Source organism: Callospermophilus lateralis, chromosome 4 (genome assembly GCF_048772815.1).
Source record: "Callospermophilus lateralis isolate mCalLat2 chromosome 4, mCalLat2.hap1, whole genome shotgun sequence".
NCBI lineage: Eukaryota > Metazoa > Chordata > Mammalia > Rodentia > Sciuridae > Callospermophilus > Callospermophilus lateralis.
In genome coordinates this window covers 150,517,900-150,535,572 of record NC_135308.1, presented here as the reverse complement: position 1 = coordinate 150,535,572, position 17,673 = coordinate 150,517,900, and the positions used below count along the sequence as shown (strand labels likewise).

At 35.0% G+C, this 17,673-nt stretch overlaps 1 protein-coding gene across 2 annotated transcripts in view; it reads right to left on the bottom strand.

The window, feature by feature from the left end:
- The window catches only part of Hcfc2 (host cell factor C2), a 63,224-nt gene that overhangs the window by 17,470 nt on the left and 28,081 nt on the right, over positions 1 to 17,673 (bottom strand). Inside the window, exons 13-15 of one of the 2 annotated variants that reach the window (XM_076855039.2) lie at positions 16,752 to 16,889; positions 13,193 to 13,378; positions 12,308 to 12,593 (exon numbers count right to left, since the gene is read on the bottom strand). In XM_076855039.2, coding sequence (XP_076711154.1) covers positions 12,308 to 12,593; positions 13,193 to 13,378; positions 16,752 to 16,889 — 610 coding nt within the window. Of the gene's footprint in view, positions 1 to 10,389; positions 12,594 to 13,192; positions 13,379 to 16,751; positions 16,890 to 17,673 lie in introns of those variants that run through there. The other variant, XM_076855038.2, reaches the window with a different exon arrangement.

Genomic DNA, 17,673 nt, shown 5'->3' with positions numbered 1-17,673 from the left:
CCCTGGCTTAAATCCCTGGGGTGGGGGGGTGGAGGTGGCTCTGTGTATTCCACTTTTGCAAATATTAGTCTCCCACCATAAAAGTGCTACTCTTGCAGGAGAGAACTACAATCCTGTTATTCTGAACATACTATAAAGGACCACATTTCCTGCTCATATGAAGAGCAAACTAAAGTTTTAATCTACACTTCATTTTTCCCTTTTTATTTTTATTGATGTATTATAATTATGCATATCTGGACTTCATTTCTAATGGTAAAACAGCCTAGGTATCAATTCCTCATTTAAAAAACCCCAAATGCTGAATAACATAGTTTAATTGTATAAAATATTTTTAAACATACCTTTAAGTTAATATGAAAACAAGAAATACACAGATACAGAACTCTAAAAGTGAAGTGAAAATAGGACTGCTGTGAGGTAAGCCAGCACCACAGCTTGCTTTGTCCCTAGAGTTCTCTAGAACTCTGCAGACACTGAACTGGTAGCTGTAGTGGGGTCTGGCCATAGGCTTACCTAGTATTAGTAGTAGGTTTTGGGGGTGGGATTTGGTTTTTGTTTTGGGGGACTGAACCCAGGGATGCTTTACCACATTCCCAGACTTTTTTTTTGTTTATTTTTTAAATTTTGAGACAGAGCCTCACTAAATTACTTGGGGCCTCAAATTTTAGATACTCCCAAATTAGTCTTGTGATCTGCTGGGTTTATAGGTGTGTGCCACCATGCCTGCCAAGGCTAGATGGTTAATTGGGCCAGCACAGAGAAGTTGGCAGCAAGAAATGTTCCTATCTAAATTTTGATGCTGGGGGAAAGGGAATAAACCACCCTAGAAAATTCACAATCACAGGTCCTCTAAAGTTTGTTATCTGAAATTATCAAGCTGTTCATTTCATTTGGTCTCAGGTTGACAGCTTTTGGGTATCTAGCAGAGAAAATAAATCTCTTAAGGATCTCAATTTCAGTCCATGCTTCAAATCTTTTTTTTTTCCCCCCTTTTATACTTCTGAGGACTGAACCCAGGACCTCATGAATGCAAGGCAGACACTCTACCACTGAACTACATCAAGCTTTCAAATCATTTGCCAAGGAAAATAAATTTTAAGATATCACATACTCAAGGGAAAGTGGCACCATGAGTAAATGACAAAATACTGCAGAATCATCCACAAAGACTCAATATTGGTATTAACAGCAAATAATGTTGTTGAAAAAAACAAAAGATCACACATAAAGTGAAATTTGTAAACAAATTAATAGTAATTGAAAATAAAAAGCGGAGGGCAAATAAAATGAAAAAAGAAGGGAGGAAGAGGACCAAACCAAAAAAATTTATGATGAAGACCTAGAAATATATCCAACTGTATAATCATAATAGACATGAATGGACTCAATTATCCAGTTAAAAAGACATTCTTTGGCTTTATCCTTTAGGCATATCTCCTGCAAACTCAAAATATAAGGCCAAAGAAAGACCTAAGATATACTAAAGACTAACTAAAATATTGCCATATAATGAGCAACAAAAAAGGCAAAAAGGCAGTAAACATTAATAGTGGCAGTCACTACATAATTATCGTTTCACAACAAAGAAGGCAGAACGATCCTGTTAATATACATCCAACAATAAAGCCCAGAGAAAAAGCAAGCAAATTCTATGAACTTCAAGAAAACTTGAGAAATTCACCATCATGAGGAAAATTTAAAGCTTCAGTAAAGAAATCCGGTACAAGTGTAGAGAAGATCTGTACAGCTTAACAAGTCTAATGGATATTTAAAGGACATTATGTGCAACTACTGGGGAACATACATTCTTTTTCCAGTTCATGTGGAATATGTAAGAAACTGACCACAATGTAGAACAGAAAGCTAGTCAGAAAAAAATCTCCAGGTCATATTCTATGGCACAATGATAAAAGAAACACAAATTAAAATTAAAAGTCCTAAAATAAAATATTGGCAAATTGTGTCCAGCAATGTATTAAAGTACACATGCATATATGACCTGTTTGGGTTTATGCTAAGAATAAAAGGGGTTTAATATATTAAGTCAACTATAATAACTTTAAAGAAGAAAATCACTAAAAATTAGATGCAGGGAAAAAACATTAAAATTCTACATCCAGGATGGGGTTATAACTCAGTGGTAGAGTACCTGCCTAGCATATGTGAGGCACTGGGTTCGATTCTCAGCACCACATATAAATAAAATAAAGGTCCATCGACAACTTTTTAAAAAATTCAATATCCATTCATAATTAAAACTATTAGCAAACAGAAATAGAAGAAAACTCCTTAATTTGATAAAGGCCACTTATGGAAAAAATATTAAACAGTGCAATGTCCAAAACATTAAGACAATGTTCACTTTCAGTTCTTTTCAACATTGTGCTGCAGATCCTAGCCAATGCAGAAATATAAGAAATCCTTTAAAAGTATAAATATCAGGAAGAAAACTGCCATTATGTGCAGAACATATAAACAACTCAAAATATCTAGTAGAACATAAGTTTAGCAAAATTGCTGAATTTAAATCAATACATAGCAACATTTCTAAACTCTGCAACAATCAGAATAGGAAGCATAGTTTTAAAATCCAATATACCATAGTACATAAAAATAAACTCCTATAAAGAAATCTAAGACAAGACATAAAGGCCTTTATGGAGAACATTGTTGTTTATTGAGAGACATTAAAGAAGACCTAATAAATGGAGAGATATACAACTGTTTCTGACTGGGAAGACACATTGAAAAGATGTAAATTTTCTCCAAGTTGATCAATAAATTCAATGCAACCATGAAAGAAAACATGTGAATTGGGAGAAAATATGTGTAACACATTTAACTGACAAGAAACTGGGATCCAAAATATATAAAATCATGAATCTATGTGGGGTGGGGGAGAGCCACAACCTAACAGAAAAAGGGGCAAAAAACAGGAATAAGTATTTCACAGAAGAGGACCTAAATATGAAAAGTCAATTTCATTAGTGATTAGGGAAATGCAAAGTAAACCCACGGTAGGATACCATGTAGCCATCCAATTAGCAAACACTAAAGACAACCAAGACCATGTGTTTGCTGAGCTGTGAAGCCCTGGGAAACCTGAACCATTGCCATGGGAGTGAAAACTAGTACAAATACTTTAGAAAGCCACTCAGCATGACCAAGTTAAGCTGACTCTGTTAGAGCAGCAGTTCTCCAATGTTTGGTCTTAAGCCTCTTTACATTCTTAAAAATCATCAAGGAGCTAGGTGCAGTGGCGCTTGCCTATAATCCCAGAAGATTGGGTGGCTGAGGCAGGAGGATCTCAAGTTCAAAGCCAGCCTCAGCACAAAGTGAGGCACTACACAACTTAGTGAGACCCCAGCTCTACATAAAATACAAAATAGGGCTGGGGATGTGGCTCAGTGGTTTAATGCCCTTGAGTTCAATCCCCCGACCCAAAAAAACAAAAACAAAAAAATTATCAAGGAACTCAAACAGCTGTTGTTCATATGGGTTCTATCTATCAATATTTGCCACATAAAAAGTTTAAATGAAGACTTTTTAAAACACAAAATAAACAAATATATACTTGATCAGCTATCAAAGCAGTGATTTTATCAAACATCTGGAAAATTTTTGATAACTTGGTGAGAAATGAAAGTGAAAAGGACAAATAATTTATTAATATTACATGAAAGTAGCTTTGTCCTCAGAGGCCCTCTGAAAGGGTCTCAGGGGTCCCTGGACCACCCTTTGAAAAAACCATCCTAAAGCAATTCTTGCACATGTGCACAGGAGACAGGTACAAGAAGTTATTCATTCTTCAAATATTTATTGAGTATGTGCCCTGTACCAGGCATTGTTCCAGACACTGAGAAAACAGCACAGAACAAAACAGACATGACCCCAGGCCACACAGAACTTACATTGTAATCGGGCAGAATGTTCACAGCAGCATTGTCTATAATAGTAAAAAGTCCAAATCTCCAGAAATAGAAGAGCAGATAAATTGTGAAATAGTCATTGTGGCTATACAGCAGTGAAAACATGAAATAGTTACATGCAATAAACATGGATGGAAGTCTCAAAAAATGATAGAAAAAAGTCACAGAAGAATACATACAGCATGAATCCATTTACATACAAGCTCAAAAACAGGTAAATCTAAACAACATTTTATTAGGAATACATACATAGATGATAGAGCCACAAATAAAAACATGGGAATTATCAACCAAAAATAACAGAAGAACATTCACCTCATGTGGTGCGAATGGAGGGAGGACAAATGAGTAGGTAGCTGAGAATGTGCTAGTTCTTAAGCTGGAAGTTGATACATGTGTGATCATTTTATCTTTAAACCATACATACACGGTTGAATACTTTAGTATGTGTTATTTCACAATATTTTTTAAGGAAAAAAGTTACAAGATCATGCAATACATACTTTCATCAGCAAAGATGAAATATCTGATACTTCAGTCCTTGCTTTGCTATGCAATCAACAATGACAATTATAGAAAAGTAATTGATAATATGAAAAAAGAAACAGGATAGATTTTTATTTACAGAACTTAACTAGATTCCCACAAGGTCAAAATCCAATGAGATCACAGTACTGCAGTGTTGCTCTTCCAAGTTGCCTCAATCACTGGCGTGTCTCTGGCTAACTGATCTTTGTTCACTTGGTATAATTAATCATATTTATTATATTATTATGTAAAATAAAGCAGATAATGAAATGATAGGTGATGCAAATGCCAAAATAAATTGCCTTCTCTGGACTCTCAGAAGTACAAATTTCCTCTGGCACATTCTCATAATAATGCATTCATGTGGTAAGTATTCCAACAATATGGAATGCATATGGCAGCTATTGACTGTTCCTCCAGAAGCATTAAAAACAGATTCCTTGCTGGTCACATAAATGCTGGTCACATAAATGGGCTGGGGATATAGTTCAGCTGGTAAAGTGCTTGCCTCACATGCATAAGGCCCTGGGTTCAATCCCCAGCACCACCACAAAAAAAAAAAAAAAAAAAAGCCAATAGTTTTGCAATTGTTTCTGTGCAAAGATCATCACTGTTGGTACCATTTTGCAGACCTATAAGATAGTTAAGATATGATTTCTCCTTATTTAAGGGATTAGCTACAAACTAGTATTTAATTCAGAAATTCTAAAAAAGTAAATAGATCTTGAAACATTTAATCCATCCTCCATACCCAAGTAGGGCAAGCAAACATAATCTTGGTTTAAGGAGTTGGTATGAGAGAGAGACTAAGTCCTGCAGAAAGTGGCCAGCCTAAGAAGTAGGGAAGTAGAAAGTGCATTCTCCAGGCCTACACTCCCCAGCTGGATCGAACACAGGGCTGCCAATCACCAGAAAGTTTCAGGCATAGCTGTAGCTATTTTTAAAGAAAAAAGAAAAAAGAAAAAAAAAAAAAAAAAACAAACCTCTTCTGCAGCCAAAAGACCTAGAATTATATTTAAGCTGGAATGGATAATGCCATCAGGGGGTGCTAAACGGCAAGTGGTAGTAGAATGGATTTGGCTGAAGCAGCTAGATCTCCAGAACTGCTCAGACACTCTAACCTGATGTTTTTGTTTTACTGGATAATATTATGCCTACAGCTTCTTGTCCTCTTCCTACTATGAAAGAGAAACTAGGAAGAAATGCTTAAGTTCTTAGATTCCACTCTGTTTCCTCAAATAAAGGACGAATGGGTAATTCTCTTGGTTGGAGATGGACATTTGTTGGACCACAATTTCCTAATGGACAGAGTTGCTGCTCTGAAATGAAAGGTAGTTGCTGCTACCTTTTCATTTTGAACCTGTATGTACTCAAATACAAAGGGCTCTTCTTATGCCTTCCTCAATTTTATATATATATATGCATGCTGTAGAGGGACACAATATTTTATTTATTTATCTTTTTATGTGGTGCTGAGAATAGAACCCAGGGCCTCACATGTGCTAGGCAAGCACTCTACCACTGAGCCACAACCCCAATCCTTGCCTTCCTCATGCTCAGGAATGATACAGCCTTTCACTTCTTGTCTCTAGGTGGTAAGAACATAAGAGAGTGGGTCCACTTCTGTTTTAGCTTCCATATCAGTATGCTACCAATTCCTACATTCTGTACTTTTATCTTAGGAGATTATATGTAAACACCTAACATCTCCAGAAACACTTTTGTTTTGTTTTGTTTTGTTTTGGAGGTGTTGGGGATTGAACCCAGGGTCTTATGCATGCAAGGCAAGCACTCTACCAACTGAGTTATATCCCCAGTCCTCCAGAAACTTTTTAAAGGACTATTGAACCAGCAAAGTAAACTCAGCATATAAGGAATACTCCTGGTTAAGCCCTTCTAGCCTCATACCTATGACTCCCTAGCCTTCTCTCTATCCAAGACCATGGGCTTCACAATCCTGTATTTTATTTGAGGCACTGGCAGAAGTAGCAGTCAGATTTTGAATTTGACAACCTTTAAGTAGCAGCCCCTTACTCAATTTATCTTATATAAAATAAAATAATCTCATGCTCAGTTTCAGATGATCCTTGCTGAGATTGATAGGCCCATAAGAGGACATTGTCTTAATTTAGTTCTATAGAGGGCAGGATAGAAGAAAATTGACACTGGGAAGAGATGGAAATCTATTTGAACAAGAAAGCTGCATCCTAAGCTTTTTATAGCCTTTTCTTTGTTCGGTCTATAGAATTTATTATTTCACTCCCAGAATGTTATAGTTTATGTTTTTCCAGGCATGATTAAAATAAGTCTGCTCTGGAGTACAAAATATATATAGGCATATTGTGAACTGAGCTGCTATAAACATTGATGTGGCTGCATTACTACAGTATGCTGATTTTAAGTAGTTTGGGTATAGACCAAGGAGTGGGATAACTGGGTCAAATGGTGATTCCATTTCAAGTTTTCCAAGGAATCTCCATACTACTTTCCAGGTTGGTTGCACCAATTTGCAGCCCACCAATAATGTATGTGTGTGCCTTTCCCCCACATTCTTGCCAACATTTATTGTTGTCTGTATTCTTGATAACTGCCATTCTGACTGGCGTGAGATGATTTGCATTTCTCTAATAACTAGAGATGCTGAATATTTTTTCCCATATTTGTTCACTGAAAGTATATCTTCTTCTGAGAAGTGTCTGTTCAGCTCCTTAGCCCATTTATTGATTGGGTGTTGTTTTTTTGGTGTTAAGTTTTCTGAGTTCTTTATATATCCTGGAGATTAGTGCCCTATCTGACATGTGTGCACATATGGTGCAACGCTACATCATGTACAACCAGAGAAATGAAAAGTTGTGCTGTAATTGTGTAAAATGAATCAAAATGCATTCTGCTGCCATATATACCTAATTAAAATAAATTAATTAATTTAAAATATACATGTATATAGGCATAGATGCTCTTAATGGTAACTGGGAGGCTTGGAAGGGAGGAAAGCCAATATCATCTTGTTTTCCTGAGAATAACAACCTTTTGTCCTATAAGCTTAAGATGACAACAGGGACCTGACTTGAGATAACAAAATCTGAAGCAGTTGTTAACCCTATGTGTATGTATCCTCCACCAGGTCCCTGTGCTTAAATAGGTAGTTTGGTCTAGTGCCAGAAAAGAGACTAAATTTTGACTTTTGACAGATTTTTTTTAACTCATTTTGATCATACAGTATGAAAAATAAAAATCCACCAATGTCTATAGTCTCATTAAATGCTAAGATCTCTTCAGATCGAAGACCTCCTCTGAAGATCTCTATTAAATCCTTTATTTATCCCAGAATTTCTCTTGGGAATCTAAGAGTAGGATAGGTAAGACAAGGCTGAAAAGTCTGAATTTCCTTTAGAGGCTTACCTGCTAAATTTCTTTCCTTTCAAAGTTTCTTTCCCATTTTGATCCTGATTTGAGAGTGGGAAGTGAGAATATGGAGAGGCATAAAGGTAACAATTTTCTTTACTTATTCATTAAAATATTTAGTACCAGCTAAGTGGCTAAAGGAAAGAGATAGAAACACCTAGTCCCTGCCTTAAAAATCTATCATCTAGGGCTGGGGTTGTACCTCAGTGGCAGAATGCTTGCCTAGCACGTGTGAGGCACTGAGTTTGATCCTCAACATCACATTAAAAATAAATAAAATAAAGGTATTGTGTCCGTGTATAAGTAAATGTATGAAAAAAAAAAAAAAAAAAGACCTACCATCTAGCAGAGGGAGGGAGACAATGATAATAAAGGCACAGTTTTTAAACTGCTACGACAAAGGACAGTGGAGCACAAAAAAAGGCAGTTAAATCTACCAGGAGGTGGAGTGTGTTGAAGGCTTCCTCAGGCTGGCAAGGCATGCCAGAGGTGGCCAAGGAAACGTGGACGAAGACAGGAGGAGGTGCATAAAAGACAGAATGTGGCATCATAGCTGTGGAAAATGGAAGTGCCAAGGAGTGCTCAGGTGACAAGATTAAGTAGGAAGAAAGAGATCACTAGGTTTGGAAATGGGAGATTATTCCTGACCTTTGCCAGAACCATCTCAGTAGGGTAGCAGGTCAGAAGCCTGCTGCTGTGAACTAAAAAGTGTGAAAAGCAAAAAAAAAAAAAAAAAAAAGAGTAAACAGAGGTGAAAACAAGGTTAGGCTATTTTTTGCAACCATTAATTTTTTTTAACTTCCAAGCCTATTAGTTAAGCTACAATTAGGATCAAATAGATTTTATGTTTCTATTAAAAAATGACTCCCAACCACAATTCACTAACTTAAAAACAAACTTTTAGACACAGTCCATCTTAATTAAGAGACTGTCTATATTAAGTCAAATGTGTGACATAAACATTTCTATACATCTACTCTGCCAACACTCATTTTTCTTTCATGTATTTAAAAATAAATAACATTTGTAAGTGTTTATAGTAGAAAAGGTGCTTTATTTTACATACCATTGGTTACATGATACATAAAACTGCCTAAATCAGTTTTAAATACAACAGTTACACCTTAAGTGGTCAAAGACCAGGTCTACTTTGCAACTACTTCATTTGTGATCCGAAGACTTCAATACTAATATTGTTATTAAATACTAATAATCTCTTCATATCCAATGATACAAATGGTGTTCATAATGCTGTTATTTTTTAAAATAAAAGTATCTTTAGCTATAGACCATATCTCTAATCAGAACGAATCTTTGCTAATCTATAAGACTTTGAAATAATGAATCAACAGTTTCACTCTCCCATAGATAATTATATTTGTGCAACTGAGTTATGGGGCAGAGGTACATCATACATGCGATTAGATTATTTCAAATTTTTAATGCAGATAAAATTGAGTTTATATATACCCTATTTCTGGTTAAATTGCCAAAATAGTTTACTAAACTAAAGTTAATACAATATTTTAGAAAACATAATTGTAAGAGCATGCAACATCAAAAATATTGATACTTATGGGAACCAAAGTTGCAGAGTACAGAAAGAGGACTGTGACACAAAAGCTCATTACATCTGAGTTGTTTACCAACTGGGAAGCGTAAAGAAAGTAATTTAAGTCATGGTAAATCATCTTATGAAAACATATCTGCCAGGGATGGGGATGTGGCTCAGTGACAGAGTGCTTGCCTGGCATGTGTGAGGCCCTAGGTTCCATCCCCAGCATTGAAGGTTTAAAAAAAAAAAAAAAAAAGCAAAGAAAGAAAAATATCTGCATGATACAGCCACTGTTATAACAAAGGGATCTTCACTTAGAAAATGTGCAAATCACAAGAAGCTAAATGTACTCCTCTCATTATTTGCCCAATTTATTCTCTTCATGAACATACAGCTATCTCTTATTAACTGTTAATATTAAAAGCCATTAGAGATTTTCTAATGGCATCCTCAGTCACCAATCCCTTATCAGAAAGATAAACTTGACTGGTGCTCAATATACTAATGTCAAATTAAAAAAACAAACAAAACTGGGCTAATTCTCAAAATAAAAAGATTCATTATTTTAATAAATCCCTTGGTATGAAAAGGCTGCCCTTCCTTCTAAGAAGTAAGTCATATGTTAGAACCACAGGTTCGTATTCACCTCCTGGTCTAACACAATAGAGGCATTTCAGCAAAGTAAAGAAAATTAAATACCAAGTTGATATTAACATGTACACTTAAAGCAAATATTCTACTGTTTGCTTAAATCAACTTATTCCTTGTCATTAAGAGAAGCATTTCAAGATGCAAATTGTTAATGCAAATAATAATGAGTTAAAGTCAAAGTTTTTCTAATAAAGCAAATAGATAATTAAAATAATTGGGTTTAAGACATATACTTACTATTAAACTTTCCATTCTTATTATTTTTATAACTAAGCACACACACATACACAACAAATCCTAGCACTTAATATGTGCAAAATTGCTTACCATTTATTTTCATTTTAACTTTGGTTAAGTATTTCTTTAGCCTATATCAGACATGTTATGGAAGCTATACAATGATTACAAACATAATAATGAGGTAAGTTAAAATTCTACTAGTGCAAAAAAGCAAGTATATGCCAAAAGCAAAGCATATGAATTAAACAAATGCAGAATGAAGCTCTCGCCAAGGAAACTGCTGGGACAACAAACCAGAGAAGCTCCTTGTAAACATGATAAAGTACACATTTAAAGAATCAGGATTCATATAGCCACAAAAAAAAAAAAAAAAAAGGTATTCTAACACTATAGTAGTGCATTTATTTTATCTTTAGAGTTCAGAAACCACTCATTATGTGTCTAACAATTTGCATATTTTCTTCAAAAGAAACTTAATTAGTGAGACACATTAATTACAAATACTGTAGTATAAAAATCCCAGTTCTTTACAAAAATTATATATTAAAATATTCTATACACTTTAAATTAGTAACTGGAACACGCATATATATCAATTCTGCACAATTAAATCCATCTTTGCTGGGGATATTATACACAAAGTGGGAGGACATTGCTACTCAGTCAACCTAAACTGGCATAAGGTTATGTGGTATTAAAAAGATAGACTGGTGCCCTTACAGTTATTGTAGCTCTTAGTGAGAAAAATCTTTTCTGCAATTATTGCTCTGTATATATTCATTCCAGATTTGAATAGGCAGTGGAACCATGAAATTCCTAAAATATTTAAAACAAGTTACCTGTAGCAGAGTGTTCATAATGTTCATCTGCATCTTTAAGGTTGTAAAGAACCTGAGTTAGCTGTCTAATGCTTATATTTTCATTGTAAAAAAGTTTATACAATTTTGAGGTAAAAATGATGTAAAAATAAAACATCTAGAGCATTTACAAAAATCTTACAAATGTTTAAAACACTATTTCAAAACTGTGTCCCGTTAAGGTGCTTCTTTCTTCTGCAGTAGGAGGACATACACTTTAATTTTGAATTTTAAATTATGAAGCTTTTAATTTCAGAAAAAGCAAAGGTAAGACCATTAAGACACATGAACATGTTCAATGTTCAGGGACATACTCTACATCTGATGAAAATACAAAATTTTAGTGCTGAAAGGGGCCTTGAAGGCAAACTCTTTTAATTCTCTCATCTGTAAGAGAGGAAATTAAGGGCCAGGTAAATTAAGTGCTTTAACCAAATGTATATTCAAATACATTGGCCTGGTATGAATCAAGAATACCCATTATTATTTTTTTTAATCTTACCATGATTTTGAAAAATAGAAATTCAAAAGCAGTTTCTGAACTTGCCTTTCTCTCTCTCTCTAAAATTTTTAAGCTCTGTGCTAACTATTATTAAAAGAATCAAATGACTACTAACATTAGTATCACAAATATTATCCATAGAAGATAGCTGTTGGAGGATCACCGCTCTTAGACAATAAAGTTAGAGGAAGTATTCAATGATAGATCATTTACAATGTATCAAACACTTACTAAGTAAGACAGTGAAATGTACACCAGTTACTAGAATCATCTCAATAATTCTAGGATAACTGAGTTACATAGCCTTTAAAAAAGGTATTGGGGTATTAAAGCCTTCTAACTTTTATCTTAATTTTATTATTTTTCTTTGTAAAAGAGCTATATGTGTAAGGAAGAATCCATATACTAATTTTCAGAGTCTTTGCTTCTTTTCTATTTTTATTTGGATCTAGAATTGAGCAAATACATTTTAAGAACAACTTACAAACTCAAATTCATAACTGCTAGAAATACAGTCTTTTAAATGACAAATCTTCATAACCAGTTACTAATAAATAATCATCATCACAACAGCTTCAGTTAAAAAAAAAAAGAAAAAGAAAAAAAATTCAATTTAAAGGTGCTTTTTTATTGTTACCTTGAAGCCATCGAACTTGTGTAGCTGGTCCATATCCCTTTTCATTCTTTGCTGATATCCTGAACACAATGGCAGGCCTGGATGTATAATCAATATGTGCATTTGCAAGTTGCCCAGCAGTTACTATACATGATGTTTTAAGACCACAATAAATCCTCATGAACACAAGCTGGCTTGGATTATCTTGTATCTGTGCTGTGCGGATAGCCAAGTAGGCTGAATATTCCAAAATATTTCCAGAAGGTGAAGTTGGAGGCTCCCAGGAAAGGTGGATACCTTCAACATTCTAAAAAAAAAAGAGTGGGGGAGCAGGTAAAGGTTCTCAAGTTTTCTCTTTTAGTATTTATTATGTTAAGTCTATCTTTAGAATACAAAATGCTTCTTTTTGCTAAAGTAATTGCATTAGGTGTTAGATCTCACATTGCTGACTTTTGAAAAGCTACCTTAGTGGGATCTACAATGTTTAATTCATGCCCACTTTTAACAAACATAACAAGCTTTAAATATCTGCCTGTTATACCCTAAAAAGAGGATTTTTCTCTAATGCAGATCTTTTCTTCCCTAAGGAAGGGAATGACTTACAATAAAATACAATCTAATTTCATATGTTCTATTAAAATTCTCCAGCATGAACTTTGGGATACATAACAATAAGAACAAAACAGATTTCCCTGCTTCTCTATGATTTGGATGCTTATAATTCTGCTTGAGATTTTGGTAATTAAAATACCATGAGTAATTAGCAAAGAATATTTTTTAAACTTTTAATCCACCTCTTTTAGATATCTCTGATTTCATTAGATCCTAGCAAAAATTTCTAAAGAGTTTACTTAATATAAGAAGTTTCAAATAATATCACCAACAAGTCTTGATTTGACATTTTACCTTTGAAATTCTGACTGCTGAAGGGGCTCCAGGAAAACCAGGAATACAAGTTTTAAATTCACTGATTTTGCTGAAAGGGCCTATTCCACAACCATTGATTGCAGCAACCCTAAACCTGTATCCAGTGCCCGGAACAAGATCTTGTTTCTTAAGTAAACTGTAGTCAGGTACATCTGCATTTCCTACCTAAAATGTAATATATACAAAAGAAAAAAAAAACAATTAACAATTAATTTATTATTTAATTTTTTTAATTATTTAATCTTCACTGAACAATAAAACTCTTACAGTTCCAATTTACATTTATTTCTCTCACTCTAAGCAATAAACCCTCTAATACAGAAGCAACTAATAAGCCCATTAATCAGTGATTATTATTCAGAGAATAAGTATTTTTGCAGTAAGGGTACTCTGCACATAAAATGTATGAAGGTAGAAAAAACAATTACCAACCATTTTATAAAAACAAAGTAACAATTATCCTACCTCCAGGCAAACTTAATTTGGAGCAGAATCTCAGGTTTACTGTTTAGTAATAGTCTTCCCAAGAACAATACCCTTAGAGCCAGGCACACGCCTGTAATCCCAGCGGCTCCAGATGTTAGAGGCAGGAGGATCGCAAGTTCAAAGCCAGCCTCAGCAAAAAGCGAGGCACTAAAAGCAACTTGGTGAGAACCTGTCTCTAAATAAAATACAAAATAGGGCTGGGAGGCTGGGGTTGTGGCTCAGTGTTAGAGCACTTGCCTAGCATGCGTGAGGCACTGGGTCGATCCCCAGCACCACATAAAAATAAACAAATAAAGTTACTGTGTCCATCCACAACTAAAAAATATTAAGAAAAAAAAAAAAATAGGGCTGGGCATGTGGCTCAGTGGTTGAATGCCCCTGAGTTCAATCCCCAGTACCAAAAATAAAGAACAAAAACTCTTAGAGACAGGCAAGCAAGTTTGATAGAAAAGGAGAGATCAACACATAGTATAGAGAATTTTAAAAATTTATATCCAGGACACTGAATAAATGTTAAATAATTAGATTACATATTCTAAGAAGTTAAATCATAACATTTATTACTTTCAAATTTTATACATTCTCCTTAAACCCTCACAATCTCCCTGTGGGCCAGGGCTGCCAATGTATCATAGATGAGGAAGCTGAGTCTCAAGAGGTTAAATAAGTGACCTGCCCTATTCGTACTGCTGAGTGCTGGAGCTAGTGAGTCAAAACCAAGTTCCTGGCTCTAAATTTTATGTTATTTCACTTTTTTTCTTTCTTTGTTTCTTTCCTTTTTTGTACCAGTGATTGAACTTAAGGGCACTCAATCACTGAACCACTTCCCCAGCCTTTTTTTTATTTTTTGAGACAGGGCTCAGTAAGTTGCTGAGGCTGGCTTTGAACTTGTGATCTTCCTGCCTCAGTCTCCTGAGCTGCCAGGATTACAGATGTGTGTCACCATGCCTCACTATGCTCTTTACTTCTTTTAGGAAAAATCAGGCAGCTAATCGGCCCTTATATGGATATGTCCTTATGTATACCAGTCAACTGCAGCCAGAAATTTCATTAAGCATAATACTAACAAATTATTAACCAGAATTTGTTCTTGTCAATATTGGAAAAATTCATTGTGAAAAAAAGGGACATCAAGAGTAATATTAGAGAAATTCAAATATAAGTAATATATATAGTAAATGATATACAAGTTGGGTATCACTTTTATGTGATACAAGTGATCATATACTTGGATTTTGGATAGGTATCCCTCATCCAAAATTCCTGGTAGAAGAAGCATTTGGTGGGTGCTGGGGTTATAGCTCAGCGGTAGAGTGCTTGTTTCACGCATGTGAGGCACTGGGTTCGATCTTCAGCACCACATAAAAATAAATAAAATAAAGATATTGTATCCATCTTAAAAAAAAAAAAAAAAGGAAGCATTTCAGATCTCAGGATTTTTTTTAGGTTCTGGAATATCAGCATACACATGAGATTTCTTAGGGATAAGACCTAAGCTAAACACAAAATTTATTTATGTTTCATGTATACTGTTGGGAGTTGCCCTGGCTCCAAAGACTAACTTCCCCATCCCCCAATAAGAGCCGTCCAATGGTGAGCCCTGCTGACTCACATGATCCTTACCCACCACAGAGCTCTGCTGGCTCACCTGATCCTACCCACCAATCAGACTAGCCCTGCTGGCTCACCTGATCCTTACCCTCCAATCAAAAAGCACCCCATGCCAACTATCAAACCACCCCTGGCTCTATAAATATGCAGAGCTGTTCCCCAATAAATGGGCATTTGCTCTGTCCCACGACAAGCCTTGTTCGTTCTTTCATATACCTTACACAAATCACCTAAAGATAAGTTAGTATGCCTTCATTTTTATTCTGGCTTGTCACATGAGGTCAGATATGGATTATTCCACTTATGGCAGCATGTTGACACTCAAAAAAGTTCTGGCTTTTAAGCATTTAGGATTTCAGATTTTTAAACTTATTATCTCCTTTTGGGAAGATCTAAAAAATTAAAGTAAATATCTATTTCCTTGACAATCCCCTCTCAGAAATTCTCCATCTAAAAAAAAATTAGTCCAACACTCTTTAAAACTGTTATCTATTTAATTAACTCTTAGAAGGTTGATAATGTTTCAATTAATGTATCTATAAGGGGGTCAGACTCAATGGAAAAGCATTCAATAGCATATTGGGGCTTTTGCACTTTTTAAAATGTAAAATCAGGAACAAAAAAAAAATCTCTCAATGAGAAAGAATGTTTCATTTTGTGTGTGTGTGTGTGTGTGTGCGCGCGCACGCGCGTGCATGTGGTACTGGGGACTGAACCCAGGGCCTTGTTCATGTGAAGCAAGCACTCTACCAACTGAGCTATATCCCCAGCCCTCTCTCTTTTTTTTTTTTGAAAGACTGAACCCAGGAGTGCTTTACAACTGAGCAATAACCCCTGTCCTTTTTATTTTTTCTTTTGAGAAAGCATCTCACTAAATTGTTTAGGCTGACCTCAAACTTGCAAACCTCCTGCCTCAGCCTCCTGAATCAATGGGACAACATTCCATTCTCTAAACACACAGAGTAAAAAAAAGGGAAACATTTCAAAATAATCCTCATTCTTTAGCTGGCCAGAATAGATTTTTTATGATGTGAAGTCCAGCTTAGTGATAAAGAGTTTTTAAATGACATGTTTGCTACATATTTTATTAAAAGAGCCTTAATAAACTGGGCATGGTGGCACATGCCTGTAATCCCAGCGGCTCAGGAGGCTGAGACAGGAGGATCGTAAAGCCAGCCTCAGCAAAAGTGAGGCACTAAGCAACTCAGTGAGAGTGAGACCCTGACTCTAAATAAAATACAAAATTGAGCTGAGGATATGGCTCAGTAGTTGAGTGCCCCTGAGTTCAATCCCCAGTACCAAAAAAAAAAAAAAAAAAAAAAGATCCTTAACAAAGAATACAAGATGACTAAGTATACACAACACTAAATTATAGTGATATGAATAAGATTCATAAAAATAATCTCACTCTCAAGGTTTATAAGAAAATATATCAAGTTACCTTGGAGATATTTTGCTTCCCTTTTGGCAGCAAATAAAACTGGTTCACCAAAGCTGTATTATTTTTAAAAATTCCCACATCACACCACTGTCGTTCTCCTGCTTTCACTGTGGCCACTGGATTTGAAGGAGACTCTTTCTAATGTTAGAGAAAGAAAGATTTATGAAGATTCTTACTGAGCATATAAGAAAGTTCAAGATTTAATAAATCCATGCAGTGATCTACAAATACAAGTAGGTATATGGGTAAACACCACAACATTAATAGCTTATAAGTAAATAAAGTCTTAACAGATTAGGTCAACTGACAGTGAAAAGGGGACACCAATTAAAACACAGGAGTGACAGGCATTCTCAAACTCAGTAGCTCTGTACTATAACCTGGCTAGAGTTAGCATGCTTCACAATCAGTGATATGTTAAAATTCCAGCTGTTTTATACAACATTGTCATTTCAGAGACCCTCTCCGAAAAATGTAATCCCGCTAGTGAAACATTACACTTGCTCCAAGGGGAGCAAATAAAGAAAAATTCATTCCAAGCTGGCTTTTTACTAGATTCAAAACAACTAGCAAAAATTCAGTGATCTTTGCACTTGAAATACCTGTGATTCTCCAAACCTAAAAGGAGAAAAAATGTTCAAAACTAAAATGCGATTTGAATACATTTTAGTATATACTACAGAGAAGGAGATTTAACAGTTTTAAATGTTTTACCCTGCTTTAAAAACAAATAAATTTCCTCTACCTTAAGCTACTTTTAGTGGTAAGTGAATTATACTTATCCCTGGAACTAACCTTTTTAAGCCATCTTCTTATAAATGAGACACTGTTTCCAGAAGCTCAAAACAAATGTGCACTTCAGTTATTTATTTCTGTCTTAAATATATAACAGCAGAGGTACATGCTTATCATTCACATTTTT